The sequence below is a fragment of the Cervus elaphus genome, chromosome 2, assembly GCF_910594005.1.
Source record: "Cervus elaphus chromosome 2, mCerEla1.1, whole genome shotgun sequence".
Lineage (NCBI taxonomy): Eukaryota > Metazoa > Chordata > Mammalia > Artiodactyla > Cervidae > Cervus > Cervus elaphus.
This window is the reverse complement of record NC_057816.1, coordinates 40,405,597-40,424,603: the sequence shown is the minus strand read 5'-3', so window position 1 is coordinate 40,424,603 and position 19,007 is coordinate 40,405,597. Positions and strand designations below refer to the sequence as shown.

The 19,007-nt window shown below is 41.8% G+C and overlaps 1 protein-coding gene across 1 annotated transcript in view; it reads right to left on the bottom strand.

Annotated features, from left to right (window-relative positions):
• Positions 1-16,303, bottom strand: part of CCDC81 (coiled-coil domain containing 81) — a 37,596-nt gene extending 21,293 nt beyond the window's left edge. The window contains exons 1-6 of the mRNA XM_043921082.1: positions 16,179-16,303; positions 15,106-15,275; positions 9,318-9,379; positions 6,517-6,673; positions 4,962-5,218; positions 1,936-2,015 (exon numbers count right to left, since the gene is read on the bottom strand). Of these exons, the coding sequence (XP_043777017.1) occupies positions 1,936-2,015; positions 4,962-5,218; positions 6,517-6,673; positions 9,318-9,379; positions 15,106-15,184 (635 nt within the window). The 5' untranslated portion in view covers positions 15,185-15,275; positions 16,179-16,303. The remainder of the gene's footprint in view (positions 1-1,935; positions 2,016-4,961; positions 5,219-6,516; positions 6,674-9,317; positions 9,380-15,105; positions 15,276-16,178) is intronic.
• Positions 16,304-19,007: the final 2,704 nt, after the last annotated feature.

Sequence of the window (19,007 nt, the reverse complement as noted above, 5' to 3'; positions counted from 1 at the left end):
TTAAAAATATGATTAAGAGCTCATAATGGAAATAAAACCAAACTGGAAATAAAACCCAAGTCTCCTGACTCCTATTGCAGTGCTTTTAATACTGCATCCTGAAACTGCAGATGTGACTGCAGCCATGAAATTAAAAGACGCTTGCTCCTTGGAAGAAAAGTTATGACCAACCTAGAGAGCATATTAAAAAGCAGAGACATTACTTTGCCAACAAATGTCCACCTAGTCAAAGCTATGGTTTTTCCAGTAGTCATGTATTGGTGTGAGAGTCGGACTATAAAGAAAGCTGAGAGATGAAGAATTGATGCTTTTGAACTGTGGTGTTGGAGAAGACTGTTGAGAGTCCCTTGGACTGCAAGGAGATCCAACCAGTCCATCCTAAAGGAAATCAGTCCTGAATATTGATTGGAAGGACTGATGCTAAAGCTGAAACTCCAATACTTTGGCCATCTGATGCAAAGAAATGACTCATTTGAAAAAACCCTGATGCTGGGAAAGATTGAAGGCAGGAGGAGAAGGGGATGACAGAAGATGAGATGGTTGGATGGCATCACTGGCTCAATAGACATGAGTTTGAGTGAACTCTGAGAGTTGGTGATGGACAGGGAGGCCTGGCGTGCTACAGTCCATGGGGTCGCAAAGAGTTGGACATGACTGAGCAACTGAACTAACTGAAGTGATACTTGTTAAAAAAAAAAAAAGAATTAAAACTACATGCTGAACACCTAAAACTAACATAACATTGCAAATGAACTATACTTCAATAAAATTTTTAATTAAAAGTAGAATTAAAATTACAATTAATTTTGCTCCTTTATAAAATTATAATACATATCTCAAATGGTTGTAGTAAAGATTAAATGCAAGACTATTAAGAAAGTGCTTAACAATATCTGGCAACTAGTAAGTGCTCCATCAGTTCAGTTCAGTCGCTCAGTCGTGTCCGACTCTTTGCAACCCCATGAATCGCAGCACACCAGGCCTCCCTGTCCATCACCAACTCCCGGAGTTTACTCAAACTCATGTCCATCGAGTCAGTGATGCCATCCAGCCATCTCATTCTCTGTCGTCCCCTTCTCCTCCTGCCCCCAATCCCTCCCAGCATCAGGGTCTTTTCCAATGAGTCAACTCTTCGCGTGAGGTGGCCAAAGTACTGGACTTTCAGCTTCAGCATCAGTCCTTCCAATGAACACCCAGGACAGATCTCCTTTAGGATGGACTGGTTGGATCTCCTAAGTGCTCCATGCTGCTGCTGCTGCTGCTAAGTCACTTCAATTGTGTCTGACTCTGTGCGACCCCATAAACGGCAGCCCACCAGGCTCCTCCATCCATGGGGTTTCCCAGGCAAGAGTACTGGAGTGGGGTGCCATTGCCTTCTCCTAAGTGCTCCATAGATGATTGCTATTATTATTGTATTATTATCATTGTTATCATTATCATTATCATAATCAGCAGCATTTGCAGCCATTGGAGATGCTCACTATGCTGTTGGGGTGAAGCTGTACCTTGTCTTTCTAGCCCCTTCCGTGGTAAAAATCAAATCTTAGGCAGCTGTTAGTCTAGAGTGCCTGATGAGGAAGGGACTAGGTCAGAGGAAGGGTTGAAAGTAGAAGAAAGCCTAGTGGATGAGAAAAATTTTACTGATACATGCAAGGACTAAGGTTGGTGGGAGACAGTAAGAGAATTCCCAGGTAACCAAGAGTAGTTTTTTTTTTTTAAAAGAGTATTCTAAGTGTCTGCTGTTTTTTAACTTAACTGCAGAAAGTGCACACAATAAACTCATTTGCTGGAGCACTGAGAGAGAGACAGCGCAAGAGAGAGCTGCACTAGATGGAGCATGAGCTAGAAAACTCAGGTGCGAAACACTGTCCAGTTCCATCAACAGGTCGGCAAGGATGGCCATGCCCGGAGGAACCCATGGAGGAAAGCACTGACCTTGGAAATGCAAGCACGCTGTTGGGTCGCTTCCCCACGTTCTCTCTGCTGGACAACACCGAATCCACCGTGTCAGGCCTCTGGGGACAGAGAGAAAGACAGATGATACTGGGCTGTGGTCCAGGACACAGGCAATCAGAGCCACAGGCCGCTCGAAGGCCTCAGGTGACCATGATACTTTCCACTGTTATTTCTGCTTAGGGCTTAAAGTCTAGAGCTTAACATCCAATGAGGAATGACCTCATTTATCAGAGAAGTCACCTTGCTTGGTCCCATTCCAATTTCACTGATGCTGCCTTTTTTCTCAAACCATTTCCTCCTTGGAAACTGCCCTCAGGGTTGACGGTATCCTCATCTTTAAGAGGACAGCCAACTTCTTGAAACTCTCAGGAATACGAGCAAGCTGGCTAGTTCCACTCTTGACCCAAATAACTCTAAAACTGGGTAGTTGAGAGAAGGACTTTGGAGTCAGCCATCCTCATGTTTAAATCCCCACACTGCTAACAGCAAGAAGATCAAACCAGTCAATACTAAAGGAAACCAACCCTGAATATTCTTTGGAAGGACTGATGCTGAACCTCCAATACTTTAGCCAGCTGATGCAAAGAGCTGACTCACTGGAAAAGCTCTGATGCTGGGAAAGACTGAGGGTAAAAGGAGAAAGGAGTGACAGAGGATGAGACGGTTGGATGGCATCACCAACTCAAGGGACATGAGTTTGAGCAAGCTCCGGAAGATAGTGAAGGACAGGGAAGCCTGGCGTGCTGCAGTCCGTGGGGTCGCAAAGAGTCAGACATGATTGAGGGAATGAACAACAACAGCTGTAAAGCTTTAGACCCTAGATATGTGGGATCAAATTCACAGGACTTTTAGGAGGTACTATATATAAGTGGCGAGCACATAAAAGCACTCCACAAATAGTGACCATTACAATTATTATATATAATATATATTTATTATAACCTATAAATTGTATTTGTAATATAATTTATAAAATATTTAATAATTGTATATTGTGTATAATAATCACATTATTAAATTATACTAGTATAGAATAACACGTAAAATTAGTCTTTTTGGATTAATGATCTGGTTGACAAAAGGCTTTGAAGGAGATTCTAAAGATCGAAGTTTTAAAAATATTTTGAGCTAAAGCAGCATCACTGAAACTATCACACAACCTCCTAAGAGAACTCTTCTACAAGACAGCACTCAGGTTTACATTACGGAACATTTAGGGGAAAATCAGTCACTCTCACAACTTTACAGCAGTTTCCCGAAATGTGTTTTACAGGCGTTAATGAATAATGACTCGACCTAAAGTTCCATGATTAAATACTTTCAGGCAGTTAAAGCCACTTCTTTCCAGCCAGACTTCTCAGGTCCTTTAACATACCTATGTGCTTTGGCCTACAGAGCTTTTTTTATAGGATATCCATCAAGAGCAGTTCTTATGGAAAACTCTCCTTAAAAGGTACATCTTAGAGTACAGCGGGCCAGTTAAAGCATTATTCTGTCTTTTAAACATGTGTCGAAGCTTGCAAAGTTCTGCAGAATCCCTGAGGGTGAGAGAGGGGACAGTGCTTTGGCCTTGTCTCTGATTTTGCAAATCCTGCCTGTGTTTTAATGAAAACGAGAGGGTGATACTCATGTGTGTGCATCTCCACTCTGCACACACAGGGTTGGCGTCCCTCTGAGCCATCCTGTATGAAGCCAGGATGTGGACAAAACACCACGGGCCTAAGTATGCACGACTCCATCTCCTAAACCCCCAACCCAGAGCACCACAAAAGGAGAAATTAGAAGGGAGAATTAAACCGTATTTACAACATTTCCTTTCATAGCTTTTTCATTTAAAAAAGAAAGTCAGGCTTTTGTTCTTATGGGTCACAAGATGATATCACATTCATGATAATCCAATTCATCCATACCAAGTTAGTACATTCAGATTCAGTTAGTTCTCATCAAGGACCTACTTGTATATATAGCACCTAGAACTCTGCTCAATGCTATGTGGCAGCCTGGATGGGAGGGGAGTTTGGAGGAGAATGGATACATGTGTATGTATGGCTGAGTCCCTTCGCTGTTCCCCTGAAACTATCACAACATTGTCAATCAGATATACCCCAATACAAAATAAAAGGTTTAAAAACAAGTTTCAGCTAGCCCTGCTGAATGACTGTTTCACTGCCTCCTGAAAGTCTGCAGTGTCCAACTGAGCACGAAGGTCACACCAGCTATAACAGTTAACGGTGAGGGGCCAACTATGAAACGTCTTCTAAATGATGCAAATTAAAAGCCAAGTATACACTTCTATGACTTGAATTAGATTTTTCTGTAGACTTTCATTAAAATAAAATAGTGTAATCAGCACAAAAAGAGTAATTAGGAAGTCTTGGCTTAAATTTCAGTTTCACTGCTGAACTCCCAGACTTCAGGTTCCCACACAACCTCTCTGAACCCCATTTTTCTCACTGGTAAAATCAGGATAATAATTCTGGTTTTATAATGTCTTGGGACTCAAGTGAAATAATATATGTAGAAAAAAACTTTTTAAACTATAAGGTACTATCTTATAAAAGGATCATAATTACGAGTTTCTACTACTGTTTATAATTTTTCAGCTGGCACTGACACAAAACTTAGCTCCTTAACCCTTCTAACATTTTTGTCAAAGATAAACATCCATAAACAAGCCCTTCTTTGACTTTGGGAACGGCCGTTTAAAATATGTCAACCTCGTTACTGTTGTTGCTTTAGTCGCTAAGTCCTGTCTGACTCTTTATGACCCCTGGACTGTAGCCCACCAGGTCCCTCTGTCCATGGGATTTTCCAGGTAAGAATACTGGAGTGGGTTGCCATCTCCACCTCCAGGGGATCTTCCCGACCCAGGGACTGAACCCGCCTCTCCTGCTTTGGCGGGCAGATTCTTTACCACTGAGCCACCAGGGAAGCCCTTGTCAGTCTTAAAGATCACACATTTACAGATTCAGAAAGGGGTTAGGAGAAGGAAAACATTAATTTACATTTGCTAGGGCTTTTGCCAAAGCCCCGCTTCCATCCATTGTACAAAGGAAGTCCTTATAGAATCTCATCTTGACTTTACTGTCTTTGATCACGAGGACCCCGATTCCTTTAAACGTAAATTCCACATTTTGTTTGATGGAAATGGATCGTGATAAAAAAAGCAGCGTCTCCTTCACACATCCTTCCACTATATCTCTGCTAAATGGACCCTCCAAGGATATCATGACAAAATTAAGTGGAACTATTGGGATATCACCTAGACGAGAAAAGACAGTTGGGGTGAGAGGAAAGAATTAGAGATTATAACAAAGACATATCATACACACTCACAAATAATCACTTGATTCTCACTTAATACTTAGAACTGTACCTGTGAACCCTTTAGTTGTACTCTATTCATAGATAATGCTCAATTAAATTTTCCCTAAAAGTAGAATATTTTTGCTCAGAATAAGAACAATTAGCTTTCTAAACAGTGCTCCAGACAAGCTTTTCATTTTCTTTTGTTGAAAGAGAAAGCCCACACAAAGCAATGAAGACCCAGTGCAGTCAAAAATAAATAAATAAATTTTTCAATGGTTGAAAAAGTCATCAAATTTACCATATAGAATACAGGCATAAAATTCTAAGTATAGCTTGTTGGTATTTGTTTTTCCGATATATCATTTTTCAGTAGAAATTTACTCTGCAAATTAACTTTCAGAGATGTTAACATAAAGGCAAGTTCCAGCCTTTTCACCTTGTCAGTATTGGGGGTAGACAAACTCTCTTAACCCAGATATAAGCCTGATGCAGGAGGGCATGATAAGAAAGGTCAAAAGGAACACAACCAAAAATTAGGAGGGAACCCTGCCCCACCCCAAGTAACCAGAGCAGGTATCACACAAAGCCACACTCTGAAACTGGAATCCAAGTATCCTGGGGAAGGTGTCATATCTCCCCTCATGTCTCTAGCACCTGGGACAAGGCCTGCCATGTCCTTGGCCCTCAGTTAATATTCATGGAAGGGAAGAAGGAAGGAGGGGAAAGAAGGAGGGAGGGAAGGAATAAGGAAGCGAAGGAAAGAAGGAAGATTTTAGGATGTGAGAGGTGTATAAGGTATTAAGTCTTTACAGAATTATTAACCTTCTATCAACTTTTAAATTTCAATGATTTAGATGATATGCAATAGAAACACCGTTGATCTTTTCCCAGTTGATATTAACTGTGATTCTTCCAACCAGTGACCCTAATTAACTTTCTCTTCTTTACAACCAATTTTAATTTCTTAGATCTGAAATATGAATAAAAATCTGTATGACTCAGTGCTGTAGCTTTTATATAAATTTGCCTTGATGTCACATCCAGCCTTGAGCTACTGAGGTTGAAAATGACCTGCAAGAAGATTGTATATTATTCCCTACTTCAGACCCTCCCTCTGACAAAGGTAACACATGAAGAGAGAGCTTCTCAAAGCAGAAACCAGTAAAGCAACAATGGCCAAGCATTGCCCTTTCATTTTCATCCCCAGGCTAGTCACATTCTGGGAGAGTCTTTAAAATAAAATCTGTTTACCAGGAGTATATATTCTGTTTTGTTTGAGTCCATGGATCTGTACTAACTTCTCTGCCATGACAAACACGGGCCTCTGAATTAGGAAAATCTTCTTGTTTCCCACCTCAAGCTTTTGTCTCATGAAAGTGAAAGTTCCAAGTCCCGGAATCTGAACTCCCTGAAAAGACAAAGGGGAAAAAAAGAAAGCAACAAAGAGAATTCACTGAAATGTAAAGAAAAATAATCCTTAGCACTGTTATCCCAAAGCACATGAAGAAATTTAAGCGTGTGCCTTAAAATTCAATGCTCTTTGTGACCCATTACAGCTTTAGTATTTCATGACTCTAAGTTTTCAAAGACGTATAAAATGTAATATCTCAATCCACAGTGCTTTTCTGACCCATCATCTCCATATCATTCAGAGGCTGTGAGGACTAAGGAGACATGTATGGGGACTTCCCTGGTGGTCCAGCGGCTGAGACCCTGTGGTCCCAGTGCAGGGGCCCTGGGTCTGATCCCTGGTGGAGGAGCTGTATCCCACATGCCACTGCTAAGACCTGGTATAGTCAAATAAACAAATACATATATTTTTAAAATGTATGGATGCCATAGCTGCTTTTAATCTTTATCTAAGATTACTCTTGTCCTAAAAAGAGATGGAAATACCAGACTACCTTACCTGCCTCCTGAGAAATCTATATGCAGGTCAAGAAGCAATAGTTAGAACCAGACATGAAACATAGATTGGTTCCAAATTGGGAAAGGAGTACATCAAGGCTGTATACTGTCACCCTGTTTATTTAACGTATATGCAGAGTACATCATGCGAAATGCTGGGCTGGAAGAAGCACAAGCTGGAATCAAGATTACCGGGAGAAATATCAATAACCTCAGATACACAGATGATACCACCCTCATGGCAAAAAGTGAAGAAGAACTAAAGAGCCTCTTGATGAAAGTGAAAGAAGAGAGTGAAAAAGTTGGCTTAAAACTCAACATTCAGAAGACTTAAGATCATGGTATCTGGTCCCATCAGTTCATGGCAAATGGGGTTACAGTGACAGACTATTTTGGGGGCTTCAACATCACTGCAGATGGTAACTGCAGCCATGAAATTAAAAGACACTTGCTCCTTGGAAGAAAAGCTATGACCAACCTAGACAGCATATTAAAAAGCAGAGACATTACTTTGCCAACAAAGGTCCATCTAGTTAAAGCTATAGTTTTTCCAGTAGTCATGTATGGATATGAGAGTTGGAATATAAAAAAAGCTGAGTGCTGAAGAATTGATGCTTCTGAACTGTGATGTTGGAAAAGACCCTTGAGAGTCCCTCAGACTGCAAGGAGATCCAACCAGTCCATACTAAAGGAGATCAGTCCTGGGTGTTCATTGGAAGATACTTTGGCCACATCACCAACTCAATGGGCATGAGTTTGAGCAAGCTCTGGGAGGTGGTGATGGACAGGGAAGCCTGGCGTGCTGCAGTCCATGGTGTCTCAAAGAGTCAGACACGACTGAGCGACTGAACTGAACTGACTGAAATTGTGTGACATTTTAAATTTTAGTCCCTTGCCATCAGGGGGAGAGAATTTCTGCTTCCTCATTTTCTTTCTCTTTTTAAAAAAATGTTTATCTATTTATTTACTTGTCTGCACCAGATCTTTAGTTATGGCACACAGGGTCTTGATCTTCGCTGCGGCATATGGGATCTTTTAGTTATGGCATGTGGGATCTAGAACCCTAAACAGGGATCGAACCCAAGCCCCTGGCATTGGGAGCATGGAGGATTAACCACTGGACCACCAGGGAAGTCCCTCTCATTCTTTATGGTAGGTTTAATGTCCCTCACTTAAAATCAGACAACCAAAAACATCCAAGATACTCGCTGCAGTGTGGTGATCTTGGTTGATGCGCAGAAGCAAAAGATTTTGGCTCTCACTCTAGATCTCTGTCTTCCTGGAAACATCATACATCAAAGGTTACAAAGTCAAATGCTACAGAAGCCAAGAAAGGATGCAAGGGAGTGAAGGTACTGAGCCAAAGAATGTGATGGCTAAGGAGTGCATGCCCCATCTAAAGGGGAGAGACCCTTGTCAGCTTCAGCCAAGTGTCACATGTACTGCACAAAAACTGATTTTGTTAATCGGCTGATTTTTCAAGAAAAAAAAATTTAAAATTTGTACAAGCTCTCCCAATTTTAAGTTCTGATGACTAATTCAAATTATCAGATCAAACAAAATAGATTTCAAGGATGAATTCAGATCAAAGGCTGTCATATCGGGATCTCTGAGTAGGATATAAACGTTTCACAATATCCCAGCACCCTCCAAACTCCCAACATCTCTGTTTAGCTCTATGGCATCCAAACTCAAGACTTGATGGGAAGAAATAGCCTATCCCTGGACAAAGGTTCTCATTTTTGGCAAGTAGAGTTCAGTCCCTGACTGCCTTCTTACATTTCAATTAAAATCCCTGCAAGGAGGCAAGACAAGAAGCATCATATCCTTCTATAGCCACACCAGAACCACCAGGTCACAGATGAACAGAACTCATCTGCTTCCTCTATACACACCTGGACTGATCAGCAATACAATTCCTATCACTGGAACAGCAGAACTTTCACATGTGTTAGCTAAGGGTGAAATCCATGTCTGTTAAATCTACCAACCACAAGTTCCAAGTGTGAGCATCATAAAATCACAAGAATCGGGTTACACTGGATGGCTCTAAAATCTGCTATCATGCTCCCAGCAAAACTATTGGAGACTAAAGAGGAAACATTCTTTAATGTCCTAGATTAAAATTAAAGTATAAATCTTACCTTGTGTAAGGATAGCTGCCGTTCCACAAATTCTGACACATTTCCCCAAATAGTAGAAACTTCTGAAATCCAAGGTGAATAAAATATAACATATGAATAATTTATGAAAGCACACCTGTGATAGTATCTTTGTGTTGGTAAACAAAAATGTGAATACAAAATACAGAATAAATAATTTGTATTATTTAATTAATAAATAATAATTTCTAATTAATTAAAATTAACAGAAAATAAAGTCACTCCCCAAAGTTAATTTTCCTAATAAGCAAAGCTTACTCCCTTTAAATTTCAAAAATGTGAAAGAGGAGGCGAAAGAGAAAGAAAAGGAGGAGGGAAGGGGGAGAAAATCTTTCTAGAATAAAGGGAAATGTCACACCTTGCCCTTTATTCTATAAATATAGTTGTTAGTTGTGTGATCCCATGGACTGTAGCCTGCTAGGCCTCTCTGTCTCTGGAATTCTCCAGACAAGAATACTGGAGTGGGTAGCCATTCCCTTCTCCAGGGGATCTTCCTTACCCAGGGATCAAACCTGGGTCTCCTGCATTACAGACTCTTAACCATCTGAGTTAACCTAGTGTTATCTAGCCTTTTCTTTATATATATATATATATTGCCCTGAATCTCAGTTGCAGCACAAGGGATCTTGAATCTTCATCGAGGAGTGTGGAACCTTTAGCTGTGGCACGCAGGATCTTTTTTTAGTTGTGGCTTGTGAACTCTTAATTGCAGTATGTGGGATCTAGTTCCCGACCAGGGATCGAACCAGGGCCCCCTGCAGTGTGAACATGGAGTCTTAGCCACTGGACCACCAGGGAAGTCCCTAATCTAGGCTTTTCTTAATGACCCATTCAACGAGCTTCTAAAAGTCTACACCGTGCCGTTTGATTAACATGAACCTTCATCCTCACACCATTCCATAATACAGGAAGGAGGCCAGGGGCCACTAAGGCATGAAAGACCATTGTCTGTACATTACTGTCTCTGCACTTCTATTTTTGCTTCATTCGTGACTGCTTTTCACTCTCCGTAGTCACCACTGGACTCCGGCTGTCACTCCTCTCTGCTTCGAGTGCTCTGCAGGCTCCCCACCCAGTCTCAATTCACTGCTTCTGACCAGCTGTGCTCCTGATTTCAACAAATATACTAATAGCATGTCTAAAATAATAACTTTTAAAAACAGACTTTTGGGTAAGGGCCCAACAGGCTTTACTTTGAATTGGGAAATAGACTTCACACTCTCTACTTTGATCAGAGGGAGGCCTTCTATGCTTATTTTCTTATTCTGAGCTATGATTCAGAAAAGCCATGGTAGAAAAGTAAGTAGTTGTCAATTACTAAAGTGTTAATGTATGATATGAAGGAATACTCTGGATATAACTAATACTCATAAATATAGAAAACCATGTCTGTGTTGACATTTCCATTCCAAACTTAGTCATGAGTTTATTACAGATATTTTCCACTAGTGAACTCTCTCTGCAAATCAAAAGAGTGCTGTGTTTTAATTCTCAAAAGAAAGGATCAAGAACAGTGGCAAATACCAGCTTGCCACTTCATGGCATAGATGCAGTTGGGCACAAAAACCCATTCTTTCCCCATTTTAGAAACTGCTTGATTTACTCTTGTAATTGTTTTCCCTAATGGTTTAAACAACTACCTAAAGCGGAAAATTGCACTCATTTAATCCTGTATATCAGGGTTATAAATATTTTTATTAATATGCCAGAGAATGAACAGGATAGGCAATGAGAAGTAGCAGTGACTCTTAAGGGCTTCCCTGATGCTCAGCAGGTGAAGAATCCACCTGCAATGCAGGAGACACAGGAGACACCAGTTTGATCCTGAGAGGGTGACAGGCAGGAAGGCTGCAAGAGGAAACAGGCTGCAAGTGTCAGATGGTTTTTATCTCTCTCTTAAGCAGCAGGAGGAAACAAGTGTCAGAGTTTTTTCCCTCCCCTATACAAAAAGGAGGTTTCTCTTAAAATTCTGTGTTGCCCTGATGACACCTAGTTCCACCTGAACTTAACTTTTCTCAAACCTTGAGCTAACCAATGTGTTTTTCTTATGGAAATATTTTTCTTAAGCTGTGTTAATGAACTATGTACTTACTCTAGACTCTGTCTTAATCCAAGTCAGTTCTGCTTAAGACTCAGAATTGATAAGGGCTCAACAAACCAGTATGTTTTACTCATCCATTGTTCTCCTGATCTATGTTAATGAAACTGTACATTTACTTGGAAACCTGCCTTTCTTCAAAATTCATGTCAATCATTTTATTGACTGGGATGACTCACCTTGAGCCAATGTTATCTCAAAATGCATGTTGTGGGTGAGGGGCCTGGTGCCAGTTTTCAGACATTCCTTTCTCTAATTAGCAGCCTGCTGGTAGCTATATAACACCCAGCTAAAGACTAGCGGGGGGGCGGGGAGGGCACTCTTTCTGCCCCTTCTGATGTCTATGTCAGAAGCTTTCTCTATCTCTTGTATACCTTAATAAAACTTTATTACACGAAAGCTCTGAGCGGTCAAGCCTCATCACTGGCCCCAGATTGGACTCCTCTCCTCCAGAGGCCAAGAATCCCAGCGTCTTTCACGGCTCAGCAACAGCCTTTCAAACCCTGGGTGGGGAAGATCCCCTGGAGGAGGAAATGGTAACCCACTCCAGTATTCTTGCTGAAAAATCCTATAGACAGAGGAGCCCGGCGGACTACAGTCCCGAGTCGGACACGACAGAGCATGCATGCACGGATGGAAGTGACTCTCATAAGCCTCGAGGAACAAGTTGGGTGATGGAAACTCACTCACCAAGAAAACTAGGGCTGCATGCTACAGCGAGCTGAATGCCAATTCTGCCCTTCACTCTGAATCATGGATATACAATTAGTTAAATATACTCAAGTATTCCTTCTACCCTGTCCCATTCTACCATATTTCCCACTCCTCCTCACCCCTACAGACAAAAGAATTCTGTCTGCTGCTGGCTGCTAAGAATTAACAGTCTCAACTGTTTCCTGAATTCAAATTTTCATCATGACTAAAAATATTTAATTCACTAATGATACAGAATCTCAGTAACCAGACCTACATGAAGACTTTTCAAAGTCAAAACTGTTAAGCCTTTCCCCTAGACTCATGATATGCAGCTCACATTTCAGGAAAACAATCTATACCAAAGTGAAATGATTTAATTAGGGCCAGGAGAAATTGTATAGCTGGCAACCAGACCCTACTGAAAAGACCTGACTGAGCTTAATTAGAAATGTGAAGATCCTCTTTCCTCCTTTGAAAGATACATTTAAGTCCAACTGTGTCATTTTAACCTATAAAATCGAATGGGGTGGGGGTGGGGGCCTCCCTAGTGGCACAGAGGATAAGAATCTGTTTGCCAATGCAGAAGACCCGGTTTCGATCCCTGATCTGGGAAGATCCCACATGCCGTGGGACAGCTAAGCCCATGGACTACAACTACTGAGCCAATGCTCTAGAGCTAGGGAGCTGCAACTACTGAGCCCATATATTGCAACTACTGCAGTCTGTGGGCTTCGCTTGTGGCTCAGCTGGTAAAGAATCCGCCTGCAATGAGGGAGACCTGGGTTCAATCCCTGGGTTGGGAAGATCCCCTGGACAAGGGAAAGGCTATCTACTCCAGTATTCTGGCCTGGAGAATTCCATGGACTGTATAGTCCATGGGGTCGCAAAGAGTAGGACACGACTGAGCAACTTTCACTTCACTTCACTTTCCTTCACTGGCGTCTGCATACCCTAGAGTCTGTGCTCAGAAACAAGAGAAGCCACCACAGTGAGAAGCTCCCGTGCTGCCCGTAGGAAGCGGCCCCCGCTCGCTGCAACTAGAGAAGAGCCCACGAGCGATGCAGACCTGGCACAGTCAGAAATAAATAAATAAAACAATAATTTCTTAAAAATCTAATGGGCAAAGTCTTATAAATGCAGAGTTTATTATTCTAAGCTGAAATTTGATGTTTTTCACTGAAGGAAAAGGAAAACATGTACATCATTTCCTTCAGGAAGCTTTAAGCCCCTGTAATTCAAATGGAACAGACCTGGAAATCTTGCAGACTGTGATGTCTAACTTTGATTTTTTTTTCCATACTCCAAAGTGTCAGGAAAAGAATCTCTAAATCTCAAAAGAAAAATACTTCTAATCCAGTCTAAAAAGCAAATTAAAGAATATGCTACTTTTATATTTTTAGGAACGCTGAGGTTATTATTAATTCTGACCAAACACTGAAATACCAAGAACCACAAGAAATCATCCCTGGATGTACCTTCCATATTCAATTCAACCTTCATTTAACTTCAGATTCTAAACATCTTGTGCATTCAAAACCATATTTTTAAACACAATGCCAAATGTTATTCCAGGTAGGAACACTTTATCTTATATATAATCATTATTTTAAAAAATAGACCAAGTGCCCATTATGTATATTACAGAATAATATATACTTGAAATAGATACTAATATCGAAAGGAAAAGATAAGTCTCCTAAATTTATAAAACTAAAATACTGGTATACAAACAGAGCAAATTATTACAGAGTGATTTAGACAAGGAAACATACTCCCAGAGCACAGTGCAGGGGAAAGGCCACACCGTGCTGCGTGTCTGAAGACCTACAGCCTTCCCACCTCCACGGATTGCTCACTGGGTAGTCTTCAATAGTTTCAACCAATTCACATCTGTAAAATGATGATGGTTCCCTCTAAGTACTATTATTGTTGCTGAGTTGCTCAGTCGTGTCCAACTCTTTTGTGACCCCATGGACTGTACCCCACCAGGCTCCTCTGTCCTTGGGATTTCTCAGGCGAAATGCCTGGCATGGGTTATCACAACTACCGAGCCCTCGGGCTGCAACCACTGAAGTCGGTTCGCCTACAGCCTGTGCTCTGCAACGGGAGAAGAAGCAACAAAGAGTAACCCCTGCTCGCCACAGCTAGAGAAAGCCCGGGCAAAGCAATGAAGACCCAGTGCTGCCAAAAATAAAAAATTTAAATTAAAAAAAATCTCAGTGTCACTTTGGAGTTACTCTTCTAAGAAACTTTCTAACCAAGCCTGGCAACTTTTCTACAGAAGATGTCAAGTCTTCTTCCAAACACCTACTTCTTTTTTTAAATCTTTTTTTGTTTTTTTAACTTTCTTGGCTGCCACAGGCAGCAGGCGGTATCTCACTTCCCCAGCCAGGGATGGAATCCATTCACCCACTGCCCTCGCTGAAGAAGCCCAGAGTCTTAACCACTGGACCACCAGGGCAGTCCCTTGATCTCACTTTCTTAACACAACCCGGAGATACCATGGGCAGCAAAACTAGCCTTGCCTTTGCGGGCATTCTGAGAAGGAGCCATTTGCTATGGTTGTTTGTAGCCAGCATTTATTGAGACTTAATCCGCGCTAGTCCCTGCGTGTACATAATCTCATTTAATAAAAACGCCCTCAGCTGGCCCCTTTTGCTCATTAAAGAAGTCAATAAACAAAAGTGTCTTAAGACCCAGTGCTCCCAAGTGCAGGCGGTCTGGGTTCCATCCCTGGCCAAGGAAGTCCCTCCCACGCCGAGCAAGTGAGTTAGCAAGGGGCAGCTAAGACCCAGCGTAGCTAAAGAAATGGAAAGAGTCTTCGGACGTCCACGTGAGTCGGCTGTGATTACCAGTTGCTTGACAAGGCAGCACGGGCCCTTCAAGGCCCTCCCGAGACAGGGGATGGGGAGAAGCCCTTAGCTTTGCCCCAATCAGGTAAAGGTTCGTCCCCAGCCCCCGGCCCCTGTCGCTTACCCTCCTGGCTCAGCGAGGGCAGCGTGGGCAGCAGATGCCTGCCGACGTCCTGCAGCGAAGGGAGGATGGTGTCCAGCATCTCCGGTCCCCTGTCGGCTGGATGCTGCGTCTTTTCTTCTTTAGATGGAGTTTACACCAACGTGGTTGTCCCACTCTCCAGCCCCCCTAACCTGGGGAATTTGGATGTACCTTAAAAATTACCAAATCTTGATTTTTTCTTTCTTTCTTAAACGTTTTTTTTCTTGCCGTCCCCTACCCCCCACCCCCAACTCTGGCTCTCCCTGAAAGGTGCCCACCACAGGAACTCAGCTGTTCGGCACTTGAATTAAAAAGCTCAAATCCAAGCTCTGGGGACCTCTAGGAGGCCCACTGAGAGGGTCAGCCGGAGTGCGGAGCTGGGGTAAGGGGACCGCGGGAGGGCGGGCCCGCCTAGAGGAAGGGAGGAGCGTGTTGCTAGGACGCGACAAAGGCTCGCTCCGTTGCTAGGGAGTCAGAATAGGGCCGCGGCCCAGCCCCCTAGGTGTGTCTGGTCCCAGGTGGCCCGGTTGAATCAGAGCTCCAGGCAGAGAGAAACTGGGAATTAACAATGTTTTTTAACTTTGTTTTTTGTTTCTTGTTGTTTTTTTTCCTTTCCTTCTTACCCTGAGCAGCGAAGAGACATGTCGCTTTGGTAATCACCCTGGACAAATCTGGAAATAAGCGTTTGTCCCGAGTGATGGACTTTTTGAGTCTCTGGGTCTGTTTGAGGGTTTGAGTGCGAGCTGGAATTTGTTTGTCTCGTGTTTGGTTTTTCCTAGACTCCCCTCCTAGGAAATGGAGGGCAGGAGGACTGTGGAGGGAGTCGACTTTTTTTCATTACAGTCAACTTCTCCTCCTTCGTTCTACACTTAATGAATCTCCTCCTGCAGAACTGTTTCCATACTCTCTCCTCTGCTGACAATGAATTATCACAAAGCAAGCACACCCATGTAAACCCCATTCAGGTCAAGAAATGGAACTCCACTATTACCACAGAAATGCACCTCATTCCCCCTTCCGGCATTATTCCAACAAATACCATCAATTAGTTTTACCTGTATTAGAACTTTTAGAAGCATACAGCATGTATGCTTCGGTGTGTGGCTCTGTCACTACACATTGTGAGATTCCTCTGTGATTTCTGCAGTAGTGATTTGTTCCTTTTCCCTGTTGCATGTTATCCCTTTGTGTGACTATTGCACACTTCATTTATCCATTCCACTGTTGAGGGAGACACGAACTGTTTCCCTTTGGAGCTATTCGGAATAATGTTGCTGCGAACATTCTCGAACAAACTTTTTCTTTTCGGCTGTGCTGGGCCTCGGCTGCTAAGTGCTGCTTCCTCTAGCTGCTGAGATCGGGGGCTTCGCACTGGGTGACTTCCCCATGTTAACTCATATCTGAGATAGGAAGAGAATGTAATAGCAGGACAAGGAGTGGGAGGCTACTTCTGAGATGACTGGTCTGACTGCTTAGCACAGAGGTTTGGGATTTACTTGGAAGGTGTAGATGGCTCCTGAAGGCTTTGGGATAAGATGACATGATCACTCACATAGACTATTATATTCTTCAGTATTAAAATGGAGTAGGTATTTCATTATGTGGCATAAAGAATCTATATGTCAGATGGAAACTATTCAGTTGAGCCTCAAACAGCGCAAATCTGAACTGCCCGAGTCCTCTTGCGTGCAGATTTTTTTCACTAAATATATATGCTATAGTAACACAGATCCTGGAATAGCTGAATCCACAGATGTGGAACAGCAGATATCAGGGTGGGGGTAAAGGGGCATGAGGGTTACTTGACTGTAAAGTTGGAGGGGTTCCACTGTGGGGAGGGTTGGCACTCCAAACCTCACCCCCTCCCATTGTTCAAGAGTCAACTGCAATCAGAGAAATTTCTGAGAGATGAGGAAAAGCCACCCAATAACTAAAAGCATCAGAGCAAGTCTTGGGAAGATTGACCCCAGAATGATTTATATCATTGGGAGTGACAGCTGTCTATAAACGTTTGACAGGCAAAATGGCAAAGATGTAACACAACTGAAGAAAGATAAATTAGATAATATTACAAATGAGAATACTTTGAGACTAAGCTATGGAATGATCTCCCAAGGAAGAAATGTAGGAAAACTCAAGTCAGACGATTGAAAAAAAAGAACATGTCAAGTAATAGATAGCACACTATCACCATTCTACCTGATGCACCTGCAGGATAAAAGTCATACAATAGAACTTTCCCATGTTTAATAGATGTGACCTCAATGAATAATAAAAATGATAATGATACCTATGTACATAACATTATTTATTAATGGATGCAAGTTAATATTTATGCCGTACTCATCTGACCTGTCATTCTTATAAACATTTTGCATGTTTTTTTCCCCATTTCAAATAAGAAAAAATAAAAATTTTGGCAGTTGAAGACCTGAGTTCACACCTGATGTTAGCATAAATAATTTGTGTGACTGAGAAAATGTTACTACTTGAGAGCTTCAGTTTTTCATTCATAAGAGAGGAATAAAGATAATAGAGGGAATTCCAGTACGCTTAAGGAAACAGTAGGAGGGACTTCCCTGGTCATCCAGTGGTTAAGAATCCACCATCCAATGCAGGGGGCATAGGTTCCATCCTTGGTCAAGGAACTAAGATCCCACATGCTTCAGGGCTGTTAAGGCTGCATGTTGAAACTAGAGAGAAGACGGCACAATGCAATGAAGATCCAGCAGGAAGCCAACTAAGATCCAGTAGAGCCAAAAATTAAAAGAATAAATAAGAAACAATGGGAAAAGTTAAATGAGAAAAAAATTTTGGCTTCCAAACATACTAAACTTGGAGTTCGTACTGCAGGTTAGTCAGATATAGAAAGATAAGTATCATGTGATATCACTTATATGTGGAATCTTAAAAAAAAAAAAGAATGCAAATGAACTTATTTATAAAACAGGAGTCATGGATGTAGAAAATAAACTATGGTTACCAGGAGATAAGGGGATGGAGGGATAAACTGGGAGATTGGGACTGACATATACACACCATATGTAGAAGGGATAACTAACAAGAACCTGGTGGGTAGCACAGGGAACTCTATACTCTGTAGGCCTGCATGGAAAAGAATTTAAAAACAAAAGTAAGAGGGTGTGTATAACTGGTTCACTCTGCTGTATACCTGAGACCAACCCAACACTGTAAATCAACTCTACTCCAATAAAAAGGCTTTTAAAAAATGAGGGAGTGGAAATTCCCTTGTGGAGCTAGTGGTAAAGAACTCACCTGCCAATGAAAGAGACTTAAGAGATGCGGGTTCGATTCCTGAGTTAAGATCCCCTGGAGGAAGGCATGGCAACCCACTCCAGTATTCCTGCCTGGAGAATCCTATGGACAGAGGAGCCTTGTAGGCTACAGTCCATAGGGTCTCAAAGAGTCGGACAGGACTGAACAACTTAGCACACAGGCAGTCATGCATTACTATTGTAACAATGGTTTGTGATTTCAGTTTTTAGTTTTCTACATGATTTAAGAGACTCATACTTTTTTTAGAAAGGAAATTGACTGTCTACAGCAAAGATAATAATATATTTTAGGGTTTATAAAATATATGAAAGTAAAATGTATGTCAACAATAGCACAGAGGCAAGAAGAGAGAAAATGGAAGTATACACTTGTTGGGTTCTTATATGTAAAGTATTATCACTTGAAGATAGATTGGGACAGGTTAAACATGTATACTATAAATACAACAGAATTGTAATAAGTAAGCCCCCTCAACATGGAATTTAAAAATCAGTTAATCCAAAAGAAGGCAGAAAAAGAGAACAAAAGCGAGACAAGACAAATAGAAAACAAATAGCAAGATGGTAGCCTCAAATCCAGGGCTTCCC